At 38.6% G+C, this 24,693-nt stretch overlaps 2 protein-coding genes and 2 non-coding genes across 7 annotated transcripts in view; 1 reads left to right on the forward strand and 3 right to left on the reverse strand.

Moving 5' to 3' along the window:
* Window positions 1-2,016: 2,016 nt before the first annotated feature.
* Window positions 2,017-11,078, reverse strand: LOC112157403 (ribosomal protein S6 kinase beta-2). 3 transcript variants are annotated; one of them, XM_024290105.2, is made up of 17 exons: window positions 10,876-11,078; window positions 9,267-9,321; window positions 9,154-9,191; window positions 8,231-8,345; window positions 7,749-7,817; window positions 7,517-7,664; window positions 7,281-7,338; window positions 7,094-7,194; window positions 5,945-6,035; window positions 5,748-5,838; window positions 5,504-5,611; window positions 5,353-5,415; window positions 5,083-5,160; window positions 4,605-4,712; window positions 4,415-4,527; window positions 3,365-3,543; window positions 2,017-2,696 (listed from the first exon to the last, which is right to left on the reverse strand). In XM_024290105.2, the coding sequence occupies exons 2-16, from the start codon at window positions 9,318-9,320 to the stop codon at window positions 3,369-3,371; spliced, it is 1,410 nt and encodes a 469-aa protein (XP_024145873.1). In that variant the 5' UTR covers window position 9,321; window positions 10,876-11,078; the 3' UTR covers window positions 2,017-2,696; window positions 3,365-3,368. The 3 variants fall into 3 exon arrangements, with proteins under 3 accessions (XP_024145873.1, XP_024145874.1, XP_024145872.1); XM_024290106.2 differs by having other exon boundaries at window positions 2,017-3,543; window positions 10,913-11,077; XM_024290104.2 differs by having other exon boundaries at window positions 2,017-3,543; window positions 10,876-11,077.
* A 633-nt stretch (window positions 11,079-11,711) lies between these two features.
* trnak-uuu lies at window positions 11,712-11,784 on the reverse strand. The gene has a single exon. It is a non-coding gene; the product is annotated as a tRNA-Lys (tRNA).
* Window positions 11,785-12,368: 584 nt separating this feature from the next.
* On the reverse strand, window positions 12,369-12,441 carry trnat-ugu. Its single transcript has one exon. It is a non-coding gene; the product is annotated as a tRNA-Thr (tRNA).
* Window positions 12,442-12,932: 491 nt separating this feature from the next.
* Window positions 12,933-24,693, forward strand: part of LOC112157261 (E3 ubiquitin-protein ligase DTX1) — a 37,062-nt gene continuing 25,301 nt past the window's right edge. The window contains exons 1-2 of one of the 2 annotated variants that reach the window (XM_024289919.2): window positions 12,933-13,216; window positions 14,066-14,292. In XM_024289919.2, coding sequence (XP_024145687.1) covers window positions 14,082-14,292 — 211 coding nt within the window. In that variant the 5' untranslated portion in view covers window positions 12,933-13,216; window positions 14,066-14,081. Of the gene's footprint in view, window positions 13,217-13,274; window positions 13,799-14,065; window positions 14,293-24,693 lie in introns of those variants that run through there. The other variant, XM_024289918.2, reaches the window with a different exon arrangement.

Genomic DNA, 24,693 nt, shown 5'->3' on the forward strand with positions numbered 1-24,693 from the left:
TCGTACACATATGTTTTATTAAATTAGATTATTTTTCTTCCATGGATGTACAACAGCTTGTCTGCCTTCTCCTCTCATTACAGCCTTTCTTCTATCATCAGAAGAAAGAGCCGCTCATGCAGAAGTCATGCTGCATATTTTAATTAGCTCCAACAAATCTCCTAAATTAGCAGCTCTGACATTCACCTCAAAAGTATTACGGCTGGATGTGTGATGATGATGGATGACGTGAATAAAATGTTGTGACTGTGTTTGTAATTAGGAAGAACTGCCGGCCCCTTCTGCAGTTGGCTGAAAATGAAGCTTAAGTGATACATTTATTGTGGAGGAACGGCGTCCATCTTGACTTTTCCACTGTCTGATGAGCAAGAATTCTCACTTCGTTTTTTTAACAGAGACTTTCAAAAGGAAAAAAAGTGACAGAAAGTAAGAGCTGATGAAGGAAGTTCATGAAACTTTTTGTCAACACAAAAATACACAAATACAAAAAAATTGCCACAGATTTAAGTCTACAGCTTTGTCCGAATTCCTTCACTTCTTAGTGCACGAAATAGCGTGTTCGCCATTTTTCTAGTGCCGCCCAAATCAACAGTTCCAAAATCAAATACCTTAAAATTTCCCAGAATTCTCTTAAAAAAAAACCAAAAAACAGTGTGCTCACTAAAACAATATTGTGAAAAAATATGTATTTAAGTGTATTTTTTTTTAACCACTCATCAACATTTTCATTATCAGAACACAGTGGATTTATAAATAATTGTCATAGCATGCTTTTACTGATTAGGTTTTCACTTTGTGAAATCTGACGTTAAAAAAATAAGAAGTAGTTAGCATGGTGTCCAAATTGCTTTTTAAATCCAGGGTACTAGATAATTCCGCGCTATGTTTTTCAGTAGTTTGGAAGTTGGGAAGGAATTTGGATGTTTCCCGGAACAACAGCTGAAGTTTTGTTGACCTTTGACCACAGAATGAGGTCCACGTCTTAAATAAAAATAATAAAAATAAAGAAAATCAGCTTTAATACCAGCAACAAATCTAAACTCCTCCTAGAGGAGGACGTTCATCACCCGCAGGTGACCAAAAAATGAAATGGTTACTATGAAGAAATAACGAACAGATAATCATAATTTTACCTTTTTTTCAGCTAAATTTTTATCCCAAAATAAACATTTAATAGACAAAGTAAACCATTTTAAAGCTGAAATGTGTTTAAGATAATGTAAAAACCTATATATATCTCAAAATTAAATATAATTATCATCTATAGCATCACCCTTTCCCATCATGGATCAGTACCAGTTGGGTTCTTTTGCACAGTAACGCTTTACACAGGAAAGATTTTCTAATGAGTCACAGCTCCACGAAATCTGCTGGTGTGATTAAAGTTCCTGATGCGGAGCTGAGATGTTTTTGCCAGTAAACAGCTTTTCATCAGATTAAAAGAAGAAAAACAAATCCCGAACTTTCTGTCTTCCTACGTTGAGTGCAACTGCTGATTTATGCCTGCTGGAGGTTTCAGATTTGTACTGAAAGCCATCAGCGCTCCGGAGGGAGCTGCTCCATTATTCTGTGAGGTTCAAACGAGACCGTGGGAGTGAACATGGAGACCATGTGTGAGCAGATAAAAAAAGAGCTGGACGGGTTTGCGTTTTTCTGAAGAATCCCGGGTGAAAGTGAGCTGCTTCTTCTCATGAAAGCACAAATAGGATTTATCAGCAATCCCAACAGGCGTGTTTTGACCAAACTTTTCCTTGATCATGGTGTGTGCTTATGTTTTTGTGTCTGCACATAAATGTGGTCATAAAACTATAAGATAGCACAACCATTTTCAATCAAATATGTTTACAATACTATCAGGCTGCTGTTTTTTTGAGTTTCAACCTGTCCCGTCCTTTCCTCATGATCTCCAACTGTTTCACATTTAAGGAGACCTTCTTGTTTAAGCTCCTCCCACAAATGTTCCTCAGTGCTCTTAGGACACTTCAGAAAAACTTCATATTTTGCTTTTTGCCATTCTTTTTTTTGCTTTTTAGGTTTTTTTCCTGGTAAACTCACGATCTGTGACTGAGACGAAGCATATCTGGCTCCAGGATAGTTTAATATTCTCCTTTTTTTATTTTGCACCCTGCACAAATTCAAGACAAAATATATCTTCAGTCAATCAGAAAGAAAATAGGATAAAGTTTATCCAAGAAAAAGATAAGGAAGAAAAGAAAAACAACACTTAAATGCATGTTTGCTCATTGGAAAAAGTAAACAAAAAAGTCGAGCATGTAAATATTTTATTTTCCACACATTCAGAAAAGAAATTCAGCAAAATAAACTCATCTGTTCAAATCATTTAAATAAATATTCCAAAGCAACACAAAGCTTGTTTCTGAAGTGAGGATCTGCTCCCTCTGTCGCCCCCTTTTGGCGACACAAACAAACTGCAAAAAGCAAAAAAGGAAACAAGTACAGATATTTATATACTTTAAAGAAAATAATAATTTAAGAAAAAGGAAGTCCTTGAATAACCAAAAACTAAAGCTTAATTCATTACAATTGTTCTTAATATTTGCATGAGATGTTAATATATAGGCAGAATGGTCAACGCTTCCGGATTTGTATGGGTCCTGAGAGGAAATGTCTTTATTTAAGTGTTCAAATGAAGATAGAAACTTCACCTGAGACATCTAACAAAACTGTTTTTGCTCCTGTAAAACAAAACAAAACAAAAATCACTTAACTGAACACAGGTTAAAATAGTGATAATGCTTTAAAGTTAAAGAAAGTTTCACAAACGAAGCGTCAAGTTAACAAAAAATGAACAATAATGAAAAGCTGAATTATTGTGAAGTTTGTATATTTATATCATAATTGACCTGAAACTTTGATGTAAAAATAGATTTTGTTCAATAATCCTAAATATTCCTATTTTTTATCTTTATAAAAGTTTTTTGTTTTCTGTGAGCACCCGTGCTGATCTGAATGAAAACTCAAACAATCACTCTGCTGATATACGATCGGTGTGTTTGTACAATCGTAGGATATGAGAGCCGCTCTGGCAGCCAAAAATTAAGGAGAAAGAAAACAGACACATCCAGATTTCAAAAATATAACATTCCTTATAGTTAAATACTTCGAGGATTCCATTAAGGTGGAACTTAAAGGTTTGTTTTTGTTCATTTCTTTCTTAAACACAAAAAAAACACGTCCATCTGTTAGAGGTACTGTCTCAGTCTTTCTATGTGTTCCGTGATGATGCTGTGGTGAAACCGAGAGAAAAGATTTCTCTTCTTTGTTATTTGTGATGATTCATGATTCATTCATTTTCTGAAGAAACATGCCAGTCCCTAAGTTTAGGACAGTTCTCAAACATAACCTCCTCATCTCCTCATCTTCTGCTTCTTGTTCCTCGCCGGCGTCTTTATGGGCTGACTGGCGCCTCCGTTCTCTAGCGGGACAGAAGGCCGTGCTGCTGGCGGGGAAGTGGGCGAGAAGAGGTCCGGCTCTCCGTCCAGGGCGGCCTTGAAGGGTCCGGCGGGGGAGAATTTCAGAGGACTGAAAGAAGGAAAAAAAAGTATTATAGGAATCTAGAGGTGAATGTTTAAAAGTCAAAGTTCTGGACGGACCATCTGCTTTGGAGACTCTACAGCTGAACATGTAGCTTTGTGTAAAGTGATGGAACTTTGAATGAATCAACCTTTATTTATTTAGCACCTTACAATTCCTTTATATAAATAGTTCCTTTGATTCAGATGATGACCTCATTTGTTTTAAGTCTTGTTTTAATGCCAGACACAAACGAAGGAAAGAAGCTGCATGATTTCCTAAGAGTTTAATAAAATATCATCCTAATTATCATTTATTTTTAGTTAGCATAGAGCTTAAACAGTTTAAAGCTAATGATGGTTAAGATGTGCATTTAACATCCAGTTTAAGAATGACCCGATTAGTCGACTAACCAAAAAACTTAATCTGTGATTAGTCGACTTTTGAAATAATCATTTGTGGAAGCCCCAAGTCATGTAAAAGGAGATATTTTTAAACCTTAGATAATTTTTAAAAATCACTTTAAAACTTGACCATCACTCAATTTTTTTTTCCTTTGGCCTTTAAATGCAAACGTTTACTTTATCTTAACCTAAGAAACTTATCCTAAAGTATATTTTATGTAGAACTAAATGATAAATCAATTTTATCAATACATTCAAAATTCCTGTTTATGTTTTTGGGAAAAATCCGGATTTTCCCAAAATACCCTGCTACCTTGGGCTTCCGTTAATCAGAGAAAGGTCGGCCCGCTCGTCTCTTGTAATGCGTTAAAATGGGAGGAGCCTGTTCACAAAGAAGTTTCCTCAGTTATATGGAACTGTCTACAAGCCACAAGTTCTAAAATCTTGTTGCAAAAACCTCCAAGTCTTGCTGTTACCTGATGGGTGTGTGGGGACTGCTGTTGTGTCGGCGCATGTGGCGGGATTTGGGCTCAAAGGAGAAGCCTTCCTTCAGGCTTTCCAGAACCGACGGAGCCACGTATGTGAAGCCCTGATGGAGAGCAGAGGAAGACGTTTAAACCCTCAAAGCGGGTCAGAACCTGAAGGCGGAGAAGAACAGCGACTCACAGCAAAGGCGAGCTCGGCGCTGTGGCTGAGCGTGGAGTCGTCCGGACTGTCCACCGGCGTCTGCCGAGTGAAGCGGGTATCAAACTGGCTCACATCCTCCTCCGAGTGCTGCAACCGCATGAAATGGATGCTTTGGTTTTACTCAATCTAAGATGACTGTATGACAGTTCTTCAGGTCTCAGAGTTTATAAAGTGGAGCCTGAAGGATCAAAACTGGATTCTTGTCTGGATTTCTAAAAATAAAAGTCTTTCAGTCAGTTCAGTATTTATAGTTTCATTGTTTTCTACTGTCAAGAAAAATAAATAAAAAACAAAAATTTCACCCTCTTAAAGAGAAAACTCAAAATCTGGATTATTTTAAGTGTTTTTATCTGTCTGAGTAAAATATGAGAACTTTGACTGCACTCACTAATATATCCATGTGTAAAAGCACAAGAAATAACTTTTTGATTAAAAGATTATAAGTTTTAGTTCGGACCAGCTGGGGTTTGTATGGCGGCTCCACTCTCTTGTTCAGCAGGTCGTCCCAGTTGATGTGCCTGAAGAAGGGATGTTTCTGCACAGATGAGAAACAAATATTTTAGCACAGTTTGAGCTTAAGCATAGAGCCCTCTAGTGGCCACAAGAGGAAATGTGTTCTTGAGGGTTAAGATTCATAAGTTTTGTTCTGAAGGGTTAGAATGTTACAACAAGGAAGACACTTAAGAAGAAGCAGACATGTGTTTTTCATATTACTCTGGTGAATCACCTGTATGTCTGCAGCGTCTGCCTTGCCAGAGCCGAGTCTTTGGGCCGGATTCTTCTTCAGCAGCTGAAAGGAGAAGACGGTCGTTCATTTAGGTTGAGTTTTGAGACATGTTCTTCCTGTAAAGAGGTTTCTATGTGTTAGTTTTCTGTACCTTCTTGAGGAGCTCCCTCGCATCGATGGTTAGGTACGGAGGCAGATTTAGCTTACATTTTAAGATCTTATCGATGGTCTTCTTCCTGTTTTCGGCCGTGAACGGAGGCTGGAGGAGAAATGAAGAAGCACACAGAAGGTTACGTAACCACAACATTTAGAGTTGAAATCTAAAACCATTAGACACAGTCAGCCTTATTTGTATCTCGTGCTCCTGCTGTCTCGATCTGTCCACTCCAACTTACCGATCCCGTCATCATGTCGTACATGAGGGCGCCGAGGCTCCACCAGTCCACAGCTCTGTTGTGACCCGAGCGGGTCAGGATTTCTGGAGCCCTAACGGGAGAATAGGCATCCAAAACAAGAAAAACAGAGTCAAGCTTTATTTCTACAAACATAAATCCAAATTCTGATGTGTAAACTATGCATTCGTGTGACCCACATGTACTCGATGGTGCCACAGAACGTGTGCGTGACGGTTCCGTCGTGAATCGACTCCTTGCAGAGACCGAAGTCCGTCAGCTTGATGTGTCCTGAAAGCAAAAACATTTCTATTCACTTTTATTTCTGTTTATTTGTCACATTAAAGCAGCTGACATTAAAATGAGTTCAAATCACACAACAAAGATCCCCAAACTTTGACCCAACATGCTCTCCTATTAATGTTTTATTCAATTATCTTCACTAATCTGTAAATATTAACTTTATTTTCCAAAGATAAGTTGAGACTTAAGGAGAAAAAGTGTCCAAACCGGCTTGTTCTGATGGAAAAACAGTTACTGCAGTTAAGCTGGTTGTGTGACTAGCAGAAACAGCAGTAATGAAGCATTAAGGTGACCTTTGTGTTTATATTAAAAACTCAATGACATTAACAGTTTAAAAAAACTAGAGCCTGGAAATGGATTTAAAAAAAATAAATAAATAATCGCAAACCTGGAAAAAATTAATTGCGATTAATCTCTATAATTTTTTTTTAGTCTCAGTATTTGGCAACCACTTATTATTTGCGATATGAAATCACACATGAAACTCTACATTAAGAACATTAATTTTTAATTACTGCTGTCAATCAACTGAAAAAAAACCTGATTAATCGCACTTTTCTGTTGGGATTAATCACGATTAATCACAATGTTTTAGCAGGTAAAATGTATTTATATAATATGGCTCTGGACCATGGATTAAATAGTCTGCTTTTTGTGAAAAATACAAAAAATAGAAAGAATAAAGTACTAAAAACGATTGAATATTTATTTATTTTGTAAGTGACCATGGTATAAGCAGGATAATACTTGACAAAAATGTTTTGCCATGGAAGCGAAGAACTGTTTCTTTGATTAATTTGCATTATTACATATTAACGCATCAATTCTTTTTGATTAATCGCGTGTGTTAATGCGTTAATTAACACCCTACAAAAACATAATTATAGATTTGTGAAATAATGTTTTATAAATCTTTTTTTTTACTTTCATTTTAAATCCAATAAATCCTAAAATTGCGATCACAAACATGTTTAACAAAAACATGAGACCAACACGATGAAGTTGAATCCATCATTTTTTTAAAGATCCACATAAAGATGGATTACCTTGGTGATTGAGCATGATGTTTTCCGGTTTGAGGTCCCGATAGATGATCCCGTTAGAGTGAAGGTGACCCAGAGCCAGAGTGATCTCCCCCAGATAAAAACTGAGGAGGTAAAGAGCTTCTTCAGGTCCATGAATGCACATGGGAACAAACACATCAGAGCTGGAGAAGGAGAAGGTCCTCCTCACCAGGCCGTGTCCTCCATGAAGATGCCTTCCTTCTCTAGCTGCATGAACAGCTCTCCTCCTGTCAAAACAGTGAGCACAAAGGATTCTGGGATGAGGCATTGTGGTTATCACTGTGTCATCATGCGATTGGTAGTTCTCGATTATGAAAAGGAAAAAAAAAACTGCAGCAGACATTCTAGAAATGGCATTACCGGAAAGGAAAATCAATGGATTTATTGATTTCTCTTCTCTCTTACCGCTCAGACACTCCAGGATGAGGTAGAGCTTCCCTCCGGTCTGGAAGGCGTACAGCAGGTCCACGATGAAGGGGTGCCGCACCGTTTCCAGGATCTCACGCTCTGCTCGTGTGTGGGCCGTGTCTTTGGCGTTTCGCACTATCTTAGCCTGCAGGACACAGAGAGCGGGGGCTAGCACCAACCACCAAACGAGACAGTGAGGAGAAGAAAGAAAGAAACTGAATTCAAGCACCTTTTTTAGGACCTTCATGGCAAATATCTTCCCCATCTGAAGACCCTGAACCTTCCTCACCTGGAAGACCTTAGAGACAAACAGGCGGGGGAGAGGTTATAGAGAGAAAACAAAGAAATACGAAATATTTGTAAAATGTAACTTTCAATAAGTTTTCAGTACATGACAAATCAGTAAATACCAAGTTTTCTTGTTGTAGTTTTACATATTTAATAAAAAAAATAACCTCTTTGGCTCAAAAATGATTTTCCTTAATAAAAAATAACATGAATTTTGCATTTGATAGAGTGTCATGATAGAGCTTTTATTTTGAAAAGGAGGATGTCTACGATATTCAACAAGAGATGATAAATCCAGTACAATTAAAATGCTTCTACCCAGATTTCAGGCCATTACAAAACCTCTATGGCTTATGTTTGGTAAATATAGGAGTTGAAATGGAGGGAATATAATGAAATGATGTTCCTGAATCACATCCTCACCTTGCCATAGGCTCCTTTCCCCAGAACTGTTAGGAGCTCAAAGCAGTCCGGCCCGACTCTCTCGCTGTCCCGGTTCACGCTCTCGCTGGTCAGCTCCACCTCCTCCGTCTGAACACTGACGAGAAACCGGGAAAATTTAGCATTATTTAATCAATCAATTAGCTTTTTACAGGAAAAATATTTTGGAGAACAGGATCATCAACAAATGACAAATAAATATGTTAAAAAAGAAGCAAAGACTAACATTAAACAGAGTAAAAAAGGGAAAAAAGCTTTTCAAAAATTCTGAGACAAAAAAAAAATCTAAGTATGATTACTATTAAACCTTCTTTGTATTTAAGACAAGAAGAATCGCCAGATCTGCCAATCAGAGAGAACCAGACAAATAATGTAGAGGAAGAACTGTGGAGGGATTCAAATAAATGTGTCCATTTGACACAAAATTGGGTCATGAAAGAAGCTAAAACTGAGGCTTTTCCTCCTTTTTTTCTCATAATTTTAAAAATATTAACTAAAATACTAGCTTTAAAAGTCCAGTTTGGACACATCAGCAGGAATGACTTCAGTCTTCTAATTAATAAAAGGGTTCATGTTAGGGGATGATTCTATTTCTAAAACTTGCTTGGATTTTGCATTTTTAGTCAGCACAGAGTTGGGTGTCATCTGCATAAACTTGAAACTTTCTGAAGAAAAGACGAAAGACCCAGAAATTAACCTAAAGTTGAAAAGTAGAGAGGGAGGTAAAGTATAGTTTCCTAATTAGAGCAGAAATCTTAAATCTTTGAGGTAAAATCCCATTTTCCAAATTGTAAGTATTCCATGTAGGCGAATAAGAACTCTTTGGAAGCAAAAAATGGAGCAGACTTGACTTTATTAAGCTTAAAATCTAACGATTATAGTTCTTGACTACGAGACAAACTTACTTCTCTGGTTCGGTCACAGTGAAGTCACAGACATCGTCCTGCAGAGATTCAAAAAGGTTCAGATTCACAAGACGATCAGCTGCTGGCATGTTCAACAGCTGTGGAATACAAACCTCTGCGTCGCTGACGTCCTCAGTCTCCAAGTCGATGTCAAACACCCCAGCCATCCTGAAACAACAGTGACCCACCGAGAGTTCAGCCACAAAACCCACTGAGAAACACCAGACCAGCTTCCATGTCATTTCTAATTTAGTTTCTACAAATCACAAAGTGCAAGAAATGTGAAATAACTTTTGATGATATTTAAACTATTTGTTGTGTTTTTCTAATTATAGGGGGGCATATTTTTGAAGAAAATTAGACTTAAAATCACATTTCTGAGTATATTTTTTTAATTAAAATCCATGTGCGTCTTTGTTTTCCTCATCTGAGCTGGCACCTGACTCAACACTGTGCGGCTGGTCAGCTCCAATATTGCTCGCCATTTTTGTTGCACCATTAATGTTAGGTTGGGGGTGTGAAGGGCTGTAAGATAGCGGGAGATTATGTAAATAGATGGGAGGCAGGAAGTTGGGGTGGGCTTTTCCCGTGCCAACGGTCCCACCCAAACTCAGGGGCAAATTTCTAATGGACAACTGCAGCTTTGCAGAAACTATGTCCTAAAAAACGATACAGGTTTTTTGATTTTGCTAAAAAATAAAAAAAGCATAGTTACTTGTAATAGATCAAAAGATGATCAGAGTGGCACTTATTTTGAAATACACTAATGGTGGTTTACAATTGCTTGCTATTTATAAATATGCTTTAGCATTTTTTTTTTGCTCAGATAGCTATTACCTGGGTTCAACATTAAAAACATTCCTAAAAATTGAATTAAATTGAAAAAAAAATCAAAATGTGCATGTTATTACCTTGAGAATTTAATTTTAAACAACTTATTGGAAGAAATCAATAAAGTTTAAGATAAAGAAAATTCAAGCTTGATTTTGCCCATTTGAAAAATGAATTCAGGTGTTTTTAAATGAAAAATAGAGAGAATAGCAATAATGTGTAATTTTAATTATTTTTACCACAATTGTATGAATGAAAATAACAGATGTTTGGGTATCTATATGTATTTGTTTAGCTTTATTTACCATTTTTTCATCGTTTTTACACTCTTTACACCAGCGATGATGATAATAAACGGTATGGGATAAAAACAATCCAAAAAACACAACACAAACAGATCATTATGGTCATTTGATCTCGTGTTTTAACATCTTTAACTTGGCATTTAAAGCCCATAATTGCCTCTTGTACGGCTAAATATGCGGTTGCGGGTCCACGCTTGTGATTGGTCAGCTGCCGCACACTGTGTCCTTTTCACGCAAACACATCCAGAGTCAGCAAACCTGGTTTGACAACCTGCGACGGGAACCAGCGTCACTAAGAAAGACTATTTTCACACCCAGTGATCTTTACACCCATCAACACCCATCCTTAAACGCAGGTGTTCCAGAACAAATAATGGAGAAAAGATCGAATCTGCGGGAGCCTGACACGAACCGCACAATCTGACATGTCAGAAAACGTGTTGTTGATCTCTCAGACTGACTTTAAAGTCCGAATAACACCAGAAAGGGTGTCGTCATGCGGCTAACCCAAACTAAGCGCGGTTAACTTCCTACGTTCAGCTGACACACAAATACATGCTAGTCGTGCTAGCTTAGCCCGCCTCACCTGAGAGCGGCGCCGTCCCCGGTGGCTCCTTGTTTACCTGACAGTTAACCGGCGTGGTCTCACACACAGCGGCTCATGGCTGTCACCGCTGCACACCTGACCGACAACACTCGGAGGGTCAGTTCGGGTAAGGTGGATCGGGCCGCCTTCACTCGGATGGGCGGCATGACGCCGCCGCGTGCCGTTGACGCATATGCGTCACGAGCGGAGGCGGAGCCAACTGGGAGGTTTCACTCTTTTGTTTTTATCTGAGTTTATCTTTTAGTACTTATTTTAACAAATTTTTACTTTTTATTCAATTCTGAAAAAGCTTGTGGGAGTCAAATATATTATTATTCATATCCTATAGTTTTTTTGTTTGTTTGTTAAGGCATTACTATCAATATGTGGTGATGGACAGACTGAGGTCAGACATGACTATATGTTGACCATGATGTTGGCAGATGGCCTCGTTATAGTGAGACCCGAAAACAAGTGGAAGAACTTCAAGAAAGATGGAGGAAATAAATGAAAACACTGAGATGGTCAGTGGCTATGGATGCTGAGGAGGGAGCTACAAGGAAGGATGCCTAGAGAAAGATTAAATAACTGGATGAGAGCTGCAGTTAAGAGGGATAATGAAGGTGGTTTGGGGTTAGTAAGAGGGATGCAAAGTTCAATGGGGGCATATATACATAATGTAGAGATACCTATAGAGAGCAGCTGAGAGACAAAGCGGATTTGTATGAAATCTCAATATTGGAAGATTTCGGAGAAAAATGTTAAAGCAAAAGAAATGTTGCAAGGAAATTGCCTTTTTCTTGGCTCTTCATAACTCTCATTGGGAAAAAAACTAACGCCCGAACAGGGACTTGAACCCTGGACCCTCAGATTAAAAGTCTGATGCTCTACCGACTGAGCTATCCGGGCTCTGACAGCACAGGCACTAGGCAGTTCTACTTCTACAAACACCGACACACTGTGCTGTTTTTTTGTTTTGTATTTTTTTGTAAAACGTCAGTGAAGGTTCTCCTTCTTCTGACTGACTTTCTCAGACTAAAGTCGAGAAGCCGTCACTCAATTTGTGTACATAATGTCATTATGTCGTGGTTTCAGGAAAACACTTTTGGGAGCCGAGGTGAAGTGGCAAACTGGGGGGTATAGGTATTCAATCGAAGCATCATTCGTTAGCTTTGCTCACTGGAGGTGCATTTCCAGCTGATGTAGACATGCCAGCCATACACGTATTGTTAAATAATGGTACAATGTTGCAAAAATGTTTTCACTTTTCATTATTCTAGTCCCGAATGGAATGAACCAGTGCTGAAGATAGATGAGCAAAAATACAGGAAATGGTAAACATTTACTAGTGATGAATGTCATAGTTTGCCTTTGGACTTCACGATTTGTCTTTTTTACTAGTCTAAACATAGTTTCATAACATTTGACAACAACTAAGATCATATATGTGTATGTTTGCACAATGTAAATAATAAAAATTTCAAAAGCTACGCAGGCCCCAGCGAGATTTGAACTCGCGACCCCTGGTTTACAAGACCAGTGCTCTAACCCCTGAGCTATGGAGCCGTACGATACTACTATATCAGCCTAGCAACATTTTCACATAGAACTCGGAAGACAGTTTTGTTGCTCTGATATGAGAATATGGAACGATTGTTAAACTGCTTAGAATAAATGCATATCTTCAAAACAACAACAAAAACTCGTAATCTACTTAGTAATCGTTTTAAATTAAAAAGAATAAAATAATAAATATAAAGAGTGAATGTCCACTAGATGGCGACATATGACTAGTTTCTCCCGCAACGCGACCTTCTGCCTGTGAAAACAATCGCAACAAGCAGAAAACATGCATTTTCACTTTAGCATAGTGTTTAAAAAAATGAACGTCACACTCTGATATTGAGAATAAAAATATTTTACATTGACTTGGGTCGTTTGTGCACTGTTCTAGCATACATGTTTGATGAGCTCCTGTCATTGTTGTTGCTGCCTGCCGTCCACCTCCAGCAGGATTTCAAGGCGTGGTGAGCTGTTGGAGTTGTAGGAAGGTGGGGGCGCTGTGCTCGTTCCCCGTATGTCCTCTCTCTTGAATGTTTCGCACAATGAAAAGAAGTTGGGTCCGTCGCAAAACGGCTGGTCAAACATGGATGCACAGTTTCTGCCTCTTCTAACCGATATATTTTATTTTTAATAGAAAAAAACCAGAAGGAGTTGAGTTCAAGAGGAGAAAAAAATGGGAACCATAGTAGAACCCAAAGGGTGACTTTATTTCATGAAGAGGTTCGACAAAGTTTGCTCCAGACGTCTGAGACGAGGGGGAGGAAGATCACATCAACAGGTGAGTTGTTTCCTAATATTTGTGGTTCTGATGCAGAAGCGGGAATGTGCGTGCGGGGATGCGGGGACCACTACTCTGCATTAAAACACGCAGATTTGAGCGACAAATCACGGAGAGTCCCAGTCCCGATCCCGTGACAGAGACGTGTGCCGCGGCGGAACAAAGCCCGGACCAGTAGAGCCTGTTCAGGGTTGATTAAGGAGTCGCTTCTCACTGAGTTTGCGCTGTTAGGAGCTTCTACTCTGTCAACATATCAGTTTGCTACGCCCCAAACTCCATCAAAAGCGCCTGGTTCCGTTCGGGCTCGGACTGCTATCTGAAACTACCGCGGCATCTTTGACGGTTTCTCCCGAAATAAGGCCGTGAGGAGGAGAGGCTGTTTATCCGGGTAGAGAACCAGCCAGCAGGCCGCTTTGTTGACGAATTCTTCCCGGACTCTTTGAAACCTCGCATTACGGAGGTTTATCGAAAGGAGCCGAGCGAGGACCGTGAATTGCTTCTCCCGGCGGCGATGCGCGGAGCTCGGACCTTCGTGGAGGAATGTGTCGCCTTTTCCCGGCGTTAGCTCCTCTGCGGCTCCATGTAAGAAAAACGGTTTAGGTTAGCTTTTGGTGCACATTCTGTCTTTTTTAGAATTATTTTGAGGTAAATGTTTGATTTTAAAAAGCACACATAAGTGAAATAGCAGTGAAAATTAATTAAAAAGCCCGCTGTAATTTAGTTAGCTAACACCAGCCTGGCTGCGTTTAAGCTAGCAGACGCGCCGGTTCTCCTCCTCCTCATCCCGGCTCGGTTCATCATCCAGCCTTTCCAATTTCCCCTCATTTTTTGTGAATTTTCCCCCTCCAGGGCCAGCAGTAACAACATGCTCCTCGCCTCCGCCGTGGTGGTGTGGGAATGGCTGAACGAGCACGGCCGGTGGCGGCCCTACAGCCCCGCCGTCTCCCACCAGATAGAGGCGGCTATCCGCAGCAGCGACCCCCGCGGAGGCAGCGTGGTCCTCGGCCAGGTGGACAGCCGGCTCTCGCCGTACATCATCGACCTCCAGTCCATGCACCAGTTCAGACAGGACACAGGTGAGTCCTCACACCTGTCAGGACTGCTTTGCTATGAACTCATCTGATCATCTGGATGTGACTAGTTATTGATCAGGGTCCAAATCTGACTCCAGATGCTCTGTTTGTGAAGCAGCATCATGGCTTTACATCTTTCAATTTTCACCCCTGGAATTAAATTATTACCTAGAACTTTACAGGTCATCAGTTTTGGATTTTGGCTTGTTTTTGGGTCAATTTGCCATTCTGCTTCTATTAGAAGTTCTGCTGGATATTTGAAGTCTTTGGGTGTATCCAGAAATCCAGTTGCTTGGATCCTGGTCTTGGTCTTGGTCCAGTAACTGCTCTCTGATCCATCTTTTGAGGTTGTCTTGGTTTGTTTTAGGGCTGCTGTGTTGTAAAGTTGAACAAAGTTGTAAGTATTCAGCACCAAAAAATGCACTTGTTATATTTGAGTCAGTGAGACCAAAACTTGATCTTCTGTAAAAATAAATAGTTCCTTTTTTCAGATGCTAACCTCATCTGATTTAAATTAGTTTTAACACCAGAAGCAAATGAAGAAAAGAGGCTGCACGATTCAAACTATCATCTAAATTGTTTTTATTTTTTAGCAAGTTTAAAGGTAATGATGGTTAAGATGTGTACTTTACATCTACTTTACATATGACCCGATTAGTCGACTAATCGGGTAACATAATCGGTGATTAATCGACTATTAAAATAATCGTTTGTGGCAGCACTAGTTTGTTTCCAATCAGATTGAGCTTCAGCATGCTCTTAGGGTGTATTCACTGCATAAGTGTGTTGGTCCGCACCGAGTCCACTAAATTTATTTGGGATCGAGTCCTGATCTTTGCTCTTGACCTTTATACGAATGAAAGCTTGTAAACAAAAACATGTGACTAAAGATCTCTTCAGTCATTGGCCACAAAAGCAACGAGATAAATAATCGCTGAAGTTCTAAGCTTTTATAATCAAGAGTTCACTTTTTCCAACTTCATATTTCGTGGACAGATTTTGAACGTCTGTATCAACGTCAGGTACAACACTTTTTACGGCTGTTTTGATATGTTGGGGGCAAGCTGCAAGACACTTGCTGAGGATGTGACGGCTTATGATTGTTGATGAGTGTTTATGACATAGAATGTCAGGATAACAGTGTCAGAAGCAATATGTGTGACGTTCAAAGTTTTTTTAATGAGCTTGCATTCGTCCGACCACATATCAATTACTTGCTGTATCCCATTGTTGCCTCGTTACTTGCAAAACATCCTGTATCTCTGGTTATGGTGGCTTTTTCTTGGTCCAGTTGTTCCACTCTGAGCACGGTGCGTATTCAGACTGAGGCAACTCAGAGTGGACTGGAGCTCACTTCAATTAGAAACAAATCAAAACCACCTCGAAAGATGAGTCCAAGAACAGTTTCTGGTCCTGTACCCGGATCCACTTGAAAATGTGTTCCGGGTTATTGGGGGAAACGAACTCTGAGTCACTTTGCCATTCTGAATAGAGACCGAAAGCAAGGTTTACGACCCAATTCAGACTAAAGTAAGTAGACTTGGTGTGGGCCAATGCACTTTTTCTGTCTGAATACACCCTATATAACTCCAGATCATGTGATGATAATTATATCAATCCTTCAGTGTTTGACCTGGAAGCTCTCAATGTTTAGTTTAAAGATTCATTTTGGAGCATAAAGGCAGTCCTGTCTTCAGAACTTTTCGCATGCTGTGTAAAATTGCAAACGGCAAGTGATTGAGACGCGATTTGGCTAATTTCTGTCATCTGTAATGGTCGATAAACATTTTCAGGTGCCCTTTATTATCATGGATCCAGTTCCTGATCTGGGGTTTGATTAAAATCCTTCAGAAAAAACATTTTGTTCATTAATATTTTGACGCTCTACTCACTGAACTTGAAGTCTCATTCTGATCATCTATTGATCTATTGTAAAACCGTCTCTATTGGTCTTTTAATTATGATTATTCTAGTTTTAGCCAAAATGTAAAAATTGCTGTCTTTTTTTTTTTTTTTTTAGGATATAGTTTCTGTCAAACTGCAATAGAAATTTACCTCTGGGTTGTGGGCGGGACTATCAGTGCTGAGTAAGCCCGCCCCTACTTCCCGTCATCCATTTGTTTACACTCTCTCCTGCTAGCTTACAGCTCCTCACAACCTCATCCTAACATTACCAGTAAGCCAAAAATGCCCAACAGCTTTGGAGCTATCTAGTCAGATTCCAGCTCGGGCAATGAAAACCATGGATGTGTAAATGACCAGTGCATCAGAATGGAGCAGAGCTGGGAGCTTGTGACCTCCTGATTGAAGCTTCTACGTCACACCTACAAGCTTTTTAAACTGCATTTTTTACTGCTCCTGATTTACAACAATTTGATTAAAGAAATATTCAGAAATGCAAAACACATTTTCATTGGAGTTGGTCTCAAATAACATATAAACTCAAGGAAGGAGCATGTATGTATCACAGTCTTTACAAGCCTGCTCAGATTATCTGTTTTCAGAGATGCATCGAGGCATTCTCAGGATAAACCCAGCAAATACCTGTGGATTCACATAAAATATGCCTAAATAAGCAAATATATCCCCATTACCCACACTGTTTTGTAGTGCTGGTGCGTCATGTAGATTGTCTCATTTGGGAGGTATTGCACACAACAAGCCACTTATTGCAAGAGCTGTAGAAATGGATGATAAACTCAGAAAATTTCTTATAACTTTTTTTTTTTTAAATCTATGACAGGATTGAAATTTTCGACTAGTTTGAATTTTGTTTGATTTCTTGTAGTTTTTGTGGTTCTTCTTACAGCACATGTTCATTCTGGTTGTGTTACTAACTCAACAGAGGGGTATTTTGTTTGCTATAACCTCCAAAGAACGAAAAAATACAGACTTTTACCATCCATCTTTAAATGCTATTAATACATACAGATAAGTCAGCCAATAGAAGTAGTGGTTAGCAACATGCAGCAAGTCCTTCTGTGAGCAGCAAGTCACATCACGTCTTGACTACATTCCTCACACTTTCTTTTCTTTTTTTTTGTATTGGGTCAATGTTTGGTCATTAGAATACATTCACGTTTTAGATTTTGTTGTACTTTTGTGCATTTTGTCAGAAAAAACTTCTTTCTCAGTCTTTTTAGTCCTAATTTCCAGAAGACACTTAACTGTTGCTGACATCATGAAGGTTTTTTTTTTTTTTTTTTTTCATGATCTAAACAGTCTGGTATTCTCAGTTTTGCTTATTGAAAGCACTAATAGAACTGGTGCAGTTATGCTCGCAGCACAACCATGCTGGGAATCGTCCCACGATGCATTTCTACAGGCAGGCTGTGCCCTACAGCATAACCAAAGAGATCAGAGCAACACAATCATCTGTACTTTAATTTTATAGATGTTTGGTTTTGTTTTTTGTTCCATTTTCTTTGAAAAACAACTTTTTTTTTTGGGTCATATCGGCCAGCTTCAGTATGAGTCAGTGTTTGGTGAGGATCCAGCAGAATGATGGTCTCTAGCAGCTGTAAATGACCATCACAGCTCTGAGTTGGCTGCATTCTTAAGCCGTTGCACAGTCGCAACAACACAGGGACACACACATGCCAGCACACAGCAGCTGCACCCTCCCCTCACAAAGACGAGGAGCTGGGAGACCTTGACTCTGTGCACAGAAGGGAATATTTCTCGCCCTAATGAACAGACAGTTCGCCGTGGTCCCCCCCCTCCCCTGCCTGAGCTCTCTCACCCATCTCCTCCCCCCACTCCCCTTTAGGAGTAATTTTGTCTAAAGTCCCGGGGGCCTTTTTGCTTCTTCATGGGAGAGCAGGAGCGATGTGTGTTTGCAGGCATGTAGGGGGCGTGGTGGTGGCTGATGGAGTGAGATAATCAGAGAGAGTGTATTCTCCCATCGTCTCCATCCTTCTTCATTGTTGGGCGTTCCTGAACAGATGTGGGTCCACCGACGAGGCCGTGAGACTCTCAGAACATGAGATGGTTTGATAGAATCCAAGATTTTGACTTGAATATCAAACTAGAGTTCCAATTGTGCCCTATGGTTCTGATCACTTTCCAACATTTGTTTTTTATTAATTTGGATCACAAAAAGACACAACTTTCAGAGCTTAAATGTCGTAGATCATGGTTTCACCAAATACCACAGGCAGCTTCATATCTATCAAACTTTTGCATAAACCCTGAAGCTCATTACCACCTTCAGGCAGTGTCCCTTTACCACTGAACTTTTATAACTTTTAGATGGAGCAGATGCCTTTTTATCTAACCTGATCTCGTATGTACTGCTCTTCTTTCAAAATTAACTCTCACAGAACTTTTATACAACCGCATAAAACATCACACTTTTAAATATAGTGAATTGAAATTTGTTGAACAAGTTTTTATTCCTTTATAAAATATAAGTGATTAAAATACAAAATTTATTGGAATTTTGATGAGAAAACTGATTTTGTTTTGTTGTGAAAAAAACATTTTCACAAATATAATTGATCTAAAATAAACACATGTACAACTTTCTTATTTAAAGTGATACATTATTACAATAAAAAAAAAAAAAAAAAACTTACAGAGATGCTTTTTTTGCCTGGAAAATGCAGGAAGTTTGTTGAAGGGAAAATAAATCTATGAATTTTAAAAAGTCATTTGCATTTTTTCCAAGTAAACTTTAATTTTCCCAACTTTTTAAATATTCTTTTTAATTATGGCATTAAGTTATAGTAAGAACATTTCCCAGTTAGACTGAGCTTTAGGTTTGGTTTAGTTATGGTCAGAACGTGTCCCAGTTACCCCAGGCTCACACTGCAACCGTTCCGGCTCAGATGCGACGCACGATTGGCTATGGGCTGGCTGCAGCCGATGCACCTTACATTCGCTTGTATTCTGTTTTCAATTTCCGTTTTAGGTCCTTAATAGCCCCTACTTCACAAAAAGTTCTGTGTCTTTGCTCCGGCGTTTAGCAAAAATTTGAACCCAACAAAATGGATTCAGAGAGCCGGAGAGGCCAGACCACAGAGGTCAGATGTCATTGGGTGCAGTCTGAGTGCCTCTTGCACTTTTCAAGTTACATAAAGACTCGCGTAATGGTTATTGTGTGAGCCCGGGGTTAGACTGGGTTTTGGGTTTGATCTAGTTGTGGCTTAGAATATGTCGGTTAAACCGAGTTTCCAGTTTGATCAAGTTATGGTCAGAAATTGCCTTTCTTAAACTAGGCTTTGGGTTTTGTCCAGTTATGGTCAGAACATCTCACTTATACTGGGCTATTGGTTTTGTCCAGTAATGGTCAAAACATGTCTCAATTGAACCAGGCTTTTGGTTTGATCCAGTCATAGTCAGAACATGTCAGTTAAACAGGGTTTCGAGTTCGATCTAGTTGTGGTCAGAACATGTTACTCGAGCAGAGATTGGATTCAGTCCAGTTATAACCAGAACATGTCTCACTTATACCGTTTTTTGTACCAGTTATGGTCAGAAGAACATGCCTTTGTTAAACCAGGCTTTGGGTTTTGTCCAATTATGGTCAGAACATCTTACATATACTGGGTTTTTGGTTTGATCCAGTTACAGTTAGAGCATATCTTAGGTAGACTGGCCTTTTGGTTTGATCCAACCGGGTTTTGAGTTTGATTGCTTAAATATGGAAACTGAAACTTTTAAAGACAAACGGTTCCCTTTAAAGGGCTCCTATTCACTTGTTGTGGGGCATCTCTCCCTCTCCTCTGTAACCAGCTGGCCCACTGAAGCAGCCACATTCCCAGACCCCCACAAAGCATGGGGCAAAGGGGGTCATGATAGAGGGTGGCTGAAGGTGGGGGGGACTCCCCAGAGACCCGAATGGATTGTGATGACAATAAAAAGAATAGAGTGGCAGCAAAGATTTACAAGAACAACAAACTAGTTTACTGTATTAACGCAGCTTATACAACTGCAGGTAAACCCAGAAAGGAAAGTATTTTTTTTTTTTTTTCTATTTCAAAAATAAATAATAGATCATGTAAATTATTTGGATGAAATCCTTAAAACAAGAACAAAAGGTCACGATTCTCCATTAAATATCACAAAATATGACAACATTGGTCATTTAGGCTAAAACGAACTCTGATTTGACAAGAGTAGCCTTCAGGGAGGCAAATATCATTCAACACCACTTTCAATTTAAGCAAACAAAAAAAAAAAACAGAAATAAAACACATTTAATATATCGTAAAGTTTGCTCTCCAGTAAACCTGCGCTCCAAGCTTGTAACAAACTATTAAAAAACAAAATACATGCTCACAGAACTGCTTTAAAAAGGCTATTGATAAATAAGAAAACCATGGAAACAGTTAAACTTGATTATCATTATGTTTATGTGTAGAACCCAAATTAATCTAAACTAGAACCTGTAGTGTTTTAATGATGTAATCTCAGGCTTCTATAGAACATGCTACCATTAGAATCAGTGGCTGTACTGTTAACATGCGTAAAGGAACTTTTGCCGTTTTGGTTTCGTTCCTCCCCGTGCCTGCTTTGTTTCTCTTCCTCTGATCCCTCTCTCTTTTCGCCTTCTTCTTTGACTCCTTTATTTCGTCTGTTCTCTCTCTCACACTCTCTGAAGCTGAAAATCGACTCTGACCCGAAGGCTCGGGGGACCCGACTCTTTCAAAGTCGGACAAAGACGGAAAGAAAGGCAGAGAGGGTATTAAAGGGAGGAAGCAGCATGGAAAGTCAGAGGGGAGATGGGTGAGGAGAGTTCAGCAGAAGGTACAAGGCATGGTGGTGGTGGGGTTATCCAAAATATGAGGGAGGACAGAACAGGTAAAGAGAGGGAAGATATCAGGAAGCTGGGATTAAAACTATTTTATCCTAAGGTATTCAATGATTCAACATCTGAAGACGGCATCAGATTTGGGGCTGGGTGATCCTTTGGGATAGCACACTATCTGATTCAAGGTTTTGTTTTTTAATCAGATAACTGTATGCTTTTCTCGTTGTACCTGTACTATAACAAAAAAAGCGACTAACCTCAAAACAAAATAAAAGTTTCAATTTACTCCTGGTTCTTCTATTATTTTGATAAGATGTTTTGTCTCTTTCGTAATGAACACTTTGCTAATCAATGTAAATGTTTTTTTTTTCTAATAATCTTGGTTGTGATTGTTATTAAACATATTAATAGAAATGTATATTATATCTAAAAGTCTAGCTTTGGTTTGGTCCGTTGATGTTTCATGAGTTCTGTCTAACAAAATCAGAGAAAGGAACTAAGAACGGTACAAACACAATCATGAATATCAATGATCAAAATAAAATTGAAAAGAAATATCAACGTGAACTTAGTAAGTAAACAGTTTGAATTGAACAATTCTCTCATTTTACCTAATCCAATCTCTTTACTTATAAGAGAACTGTTTATTTTTTACTTTTATTTCCAGAGTGGAATAATTAATTGTTTTAGATGTTTCTGATATACAACGGTTTTACATCATCTGTTTTTAAATTTCCTGCTGAAAATTTGGATTAGGGATTAATTGATTAGTTTCTAGTTTCGACTGTTAGGTTTTTTATTGCATTTTCACAAAAATCTAAAACTGACATTTTCTGCAACTGAAGCACACCGAGCATTCCGGTACACTGTAAACAAGTACGATTCATTTGACCAGTGTGAACACTCCGTACTGTGCTCCAGCACAATTAAATGAATTGTGACAAGGCCGGCTTGCAGAGATTTTGCAGTGGACTGCCGTAGAACAGCTCCGGTGTGATCGCTTCGGCTTCTCCAAAGCTTTGACATCATCTATGTTACATCCAATACAAAAATGTTAGTTTAGTACTTTTACAAAGTCTTAAAATTACAAATTTAAAAGTAAGTCATTTTAGTCGTTCTCTCTTTGGCTAACACCAGTATAGAAGACTGTATTTGAACCATGCTGAACCTTTTTCCAGTTTGGCAGTGAAGTAAAAATTCTGCTATTAGTAGCCTTAAAAGTCTCTTTAAAAGCCTTAAATTTAAGTTGAAGAAACTTGTTGGACTTCTGCAATTGCTCAAACTCTTTGTTAAACTTCAACATAAACACAATCTTAAACAACAATCCCATTTATTTCCACTTATTTGTGGATGACAAACCAGTAAAATGTAGTTTTTGATTCATGTAATCGCCCTCCAATCCACTTTTGAGCTATTTTAAAGACATTCCCAATCATCTTTTAATTATGATTATGATCGAATTGTTTTCTACAACATAGTTTCTGCAGATGAGCAACCTCTGACCCTGTCATACTTCCCCTCCTTGTTGCCAAGAGCTTTCTGTTTAAGCAGACCAGGGTGCTTGTATCCCTCTCAATATATTTAACACTCTTTTTCCAGTTGCATTTTTTTTTTGATTCACAATGATTTGAATAAAGAAATACTCAAAAGTGCAAGTTTGGGATTAATTTTCTTAATATATGTCCTCCGTCATCAGAAACAAGCCACAAGAACATGTTAAAAACACCAAAAACACTATTTTTATCCAAGTGGGTGTTTAAAAGTGGGCCAAACTAAGTGATGCTGGTCACAGTTAGTCAGGTTTTGCATAAAATCCCCATAATGCACAAACCTTCAGTCATTATCGGAGTAGACTTCTCCTGAAGTAAACTGGGAGAAAGTAGGGGGTAGGAGAGGGGCTTTTCCATAAGAGCAGTTGTTTTGAAACTCTGCGGGTTGGGTTACAGAGAGGAAGAGGGGCGCAGCTCACTGCCTGCTGCACCCAAAAACATAAAGCTCCTCCTCAACGTCCCTTCACGTTTTACAGTGTTTTAAAAACCCAAATACTGAACCATCAATCTACTGTAACAACATGCTGACACCAGCGTGGACTTCCTGCAAATTAATCATCTCTTAACTGCAATTCTGAACAGACGTCAGCGCCACAGGCACACATGATGCCTGATAGCGTCATGTGATGAAGTTTGGAACAATCCAGAGGGGAGCACACAGAGGAATCGGAAGAAAAACACAAAATGAAGAATGACAGCAGCAGCTGCAGTGTTGTTCCAAAGTAACCTTTCTTACAGAGGCTGTACAGTTTTTCAGCATGATCTAATCATTAAAAGTCAATAACTTGTCCAGCATTCTTCAGTGATGAGTTAAACATTTTTTGAGAATCACTTAAACTCTGCTACTTCAAGTAAAGGAACGCAGTAAAATGGATTTTATTCTTAGGTTGACGGGAAATTAAAAAAAAAAAATGTTAACTTCACTTTTTATCAATGACCTGCAGTTTTCATTGTAAAACTATTGTTTTTATTTGTATTTTAATAAATCCCTAATGATGAAACCTCTCAAAGTTCAATACTTTAAAAATTTGAAATACTAAAAAACAAATTAATAATAGATTCTTATGCTGAAAATTTTTGATGTTCTTACTTTCTCATTTAAAAATGATAGGACTTCTTTTATTGAAATGGGGCCCCTTTAAACATTAATACGGCTTAAGTGCTATGATGAGACTGCTGTTGTCAAGAATTTCTAGTTTGGGATTCATCATTTTTTTCTTTAGATTTATTTGCCAGAAAATGATAGAAACTTTTTATGAGTAATCTGATTGGGGGTTAGTGTCTTCTCAGCTGTTTGTTTTTGTGTTTTTGCATGTAAAAAGCATTGTTTTTTATATATTTGTGTCTCAAAATTGAATTTACTGCACTTTCAAGTGTGGTTTAGTTTTTTTTTAATTCTACAGAAGGTTCTGATGCCAGGAATGAGGCTTTCTGCTAATCCTTCAAAGCGGCCTTTAGTCCTGGTCTCTCCAGGCTTTCTGAACGTTTGTTTTCCTGCTGGCTAACTCTTTTTCTCTTCAGTCTCTGTACCTGTACATTTTCAAAAGACTTGAATTCACTTATTTTGTGGTTTATTAATAAGTAAATACTGGTTCACTATTTGAGTTGGCTAGCTAGTTGTTGTTTTATTATTTTTTTTAATCTGAAAGTCCCTTTCCGATCATCTTTAAAACTATTTTGAAAACGTTCCCAGTGACCTTTTAGGATTGTCATTTTTAGCCAAAATCAAAAAACCTGTGTCGTTTTCTTGAAAATAGTTCCTGGAGTATGGCAGGAGGTCATTAAAAATTTGCCTCTGAGTTGTGGGCAGGACCATTGACGTGGAGCTACCCCATGGGTGGGATAGCAAACTTTTTGTTATATGGGCCACAAAGGGTTCTAAAATTTGACAGAAGGGCTGGACCAAAGGCAGATCTGTGAAGTGTTTTTGGTAATCCACGTCATAAAAGAAATAACATGAAGTCTGGACAGAAACGTGCTTTAAAGCGTAACCAAACCTTAAGTCAACTCAAGTTTTTGCTGTTAACCTCTATAAATGGGGATTTAAAAAGGCTGTCTATTTTTGACAAATTAAAACAAACTTGTTTAATTCCTTAAAAT

The sequence above is a fragment of the Oryzias melastigma genome, linkage group LG1, assembly GCF_002922805.2.
Source record: "Oryzias melastigma strain HK-1 linkage group LG1, ASM292280v2, whole genome shotgun sequence".
In the NCBI taxonomy this organism is placed as follows: domain Eukaryota; kingdom Metazoa; phylum Chordata; class Actinopteri; order Beloniformes; family Adrianichthyidae; genus Oryzias; species Oryzias melastigma.

Coding starts and splice junctions, on each gene's coding strand:
- LOC112157403 (XM_024290105.2), bottom strand. CDS start 9,320: ATGGCTGGGGTGTTTGACATCGACTTGGAGACTGAGGACGTCAGCGAC. Junction 9,192..9,266: donor AGGACGTCAGCGACGCAGAG/GTTTGTATTCCA, acceptor GAATCTCTGCAG/GACGATGTCTGTGACTTCAC. Junction 5,161..5,352: donor CAGACGCTGCAGACATACAG/GTGATTCACCAG, acceptor TCATCTGTGCAG/AAACATCCCTTCTTCAGGCA.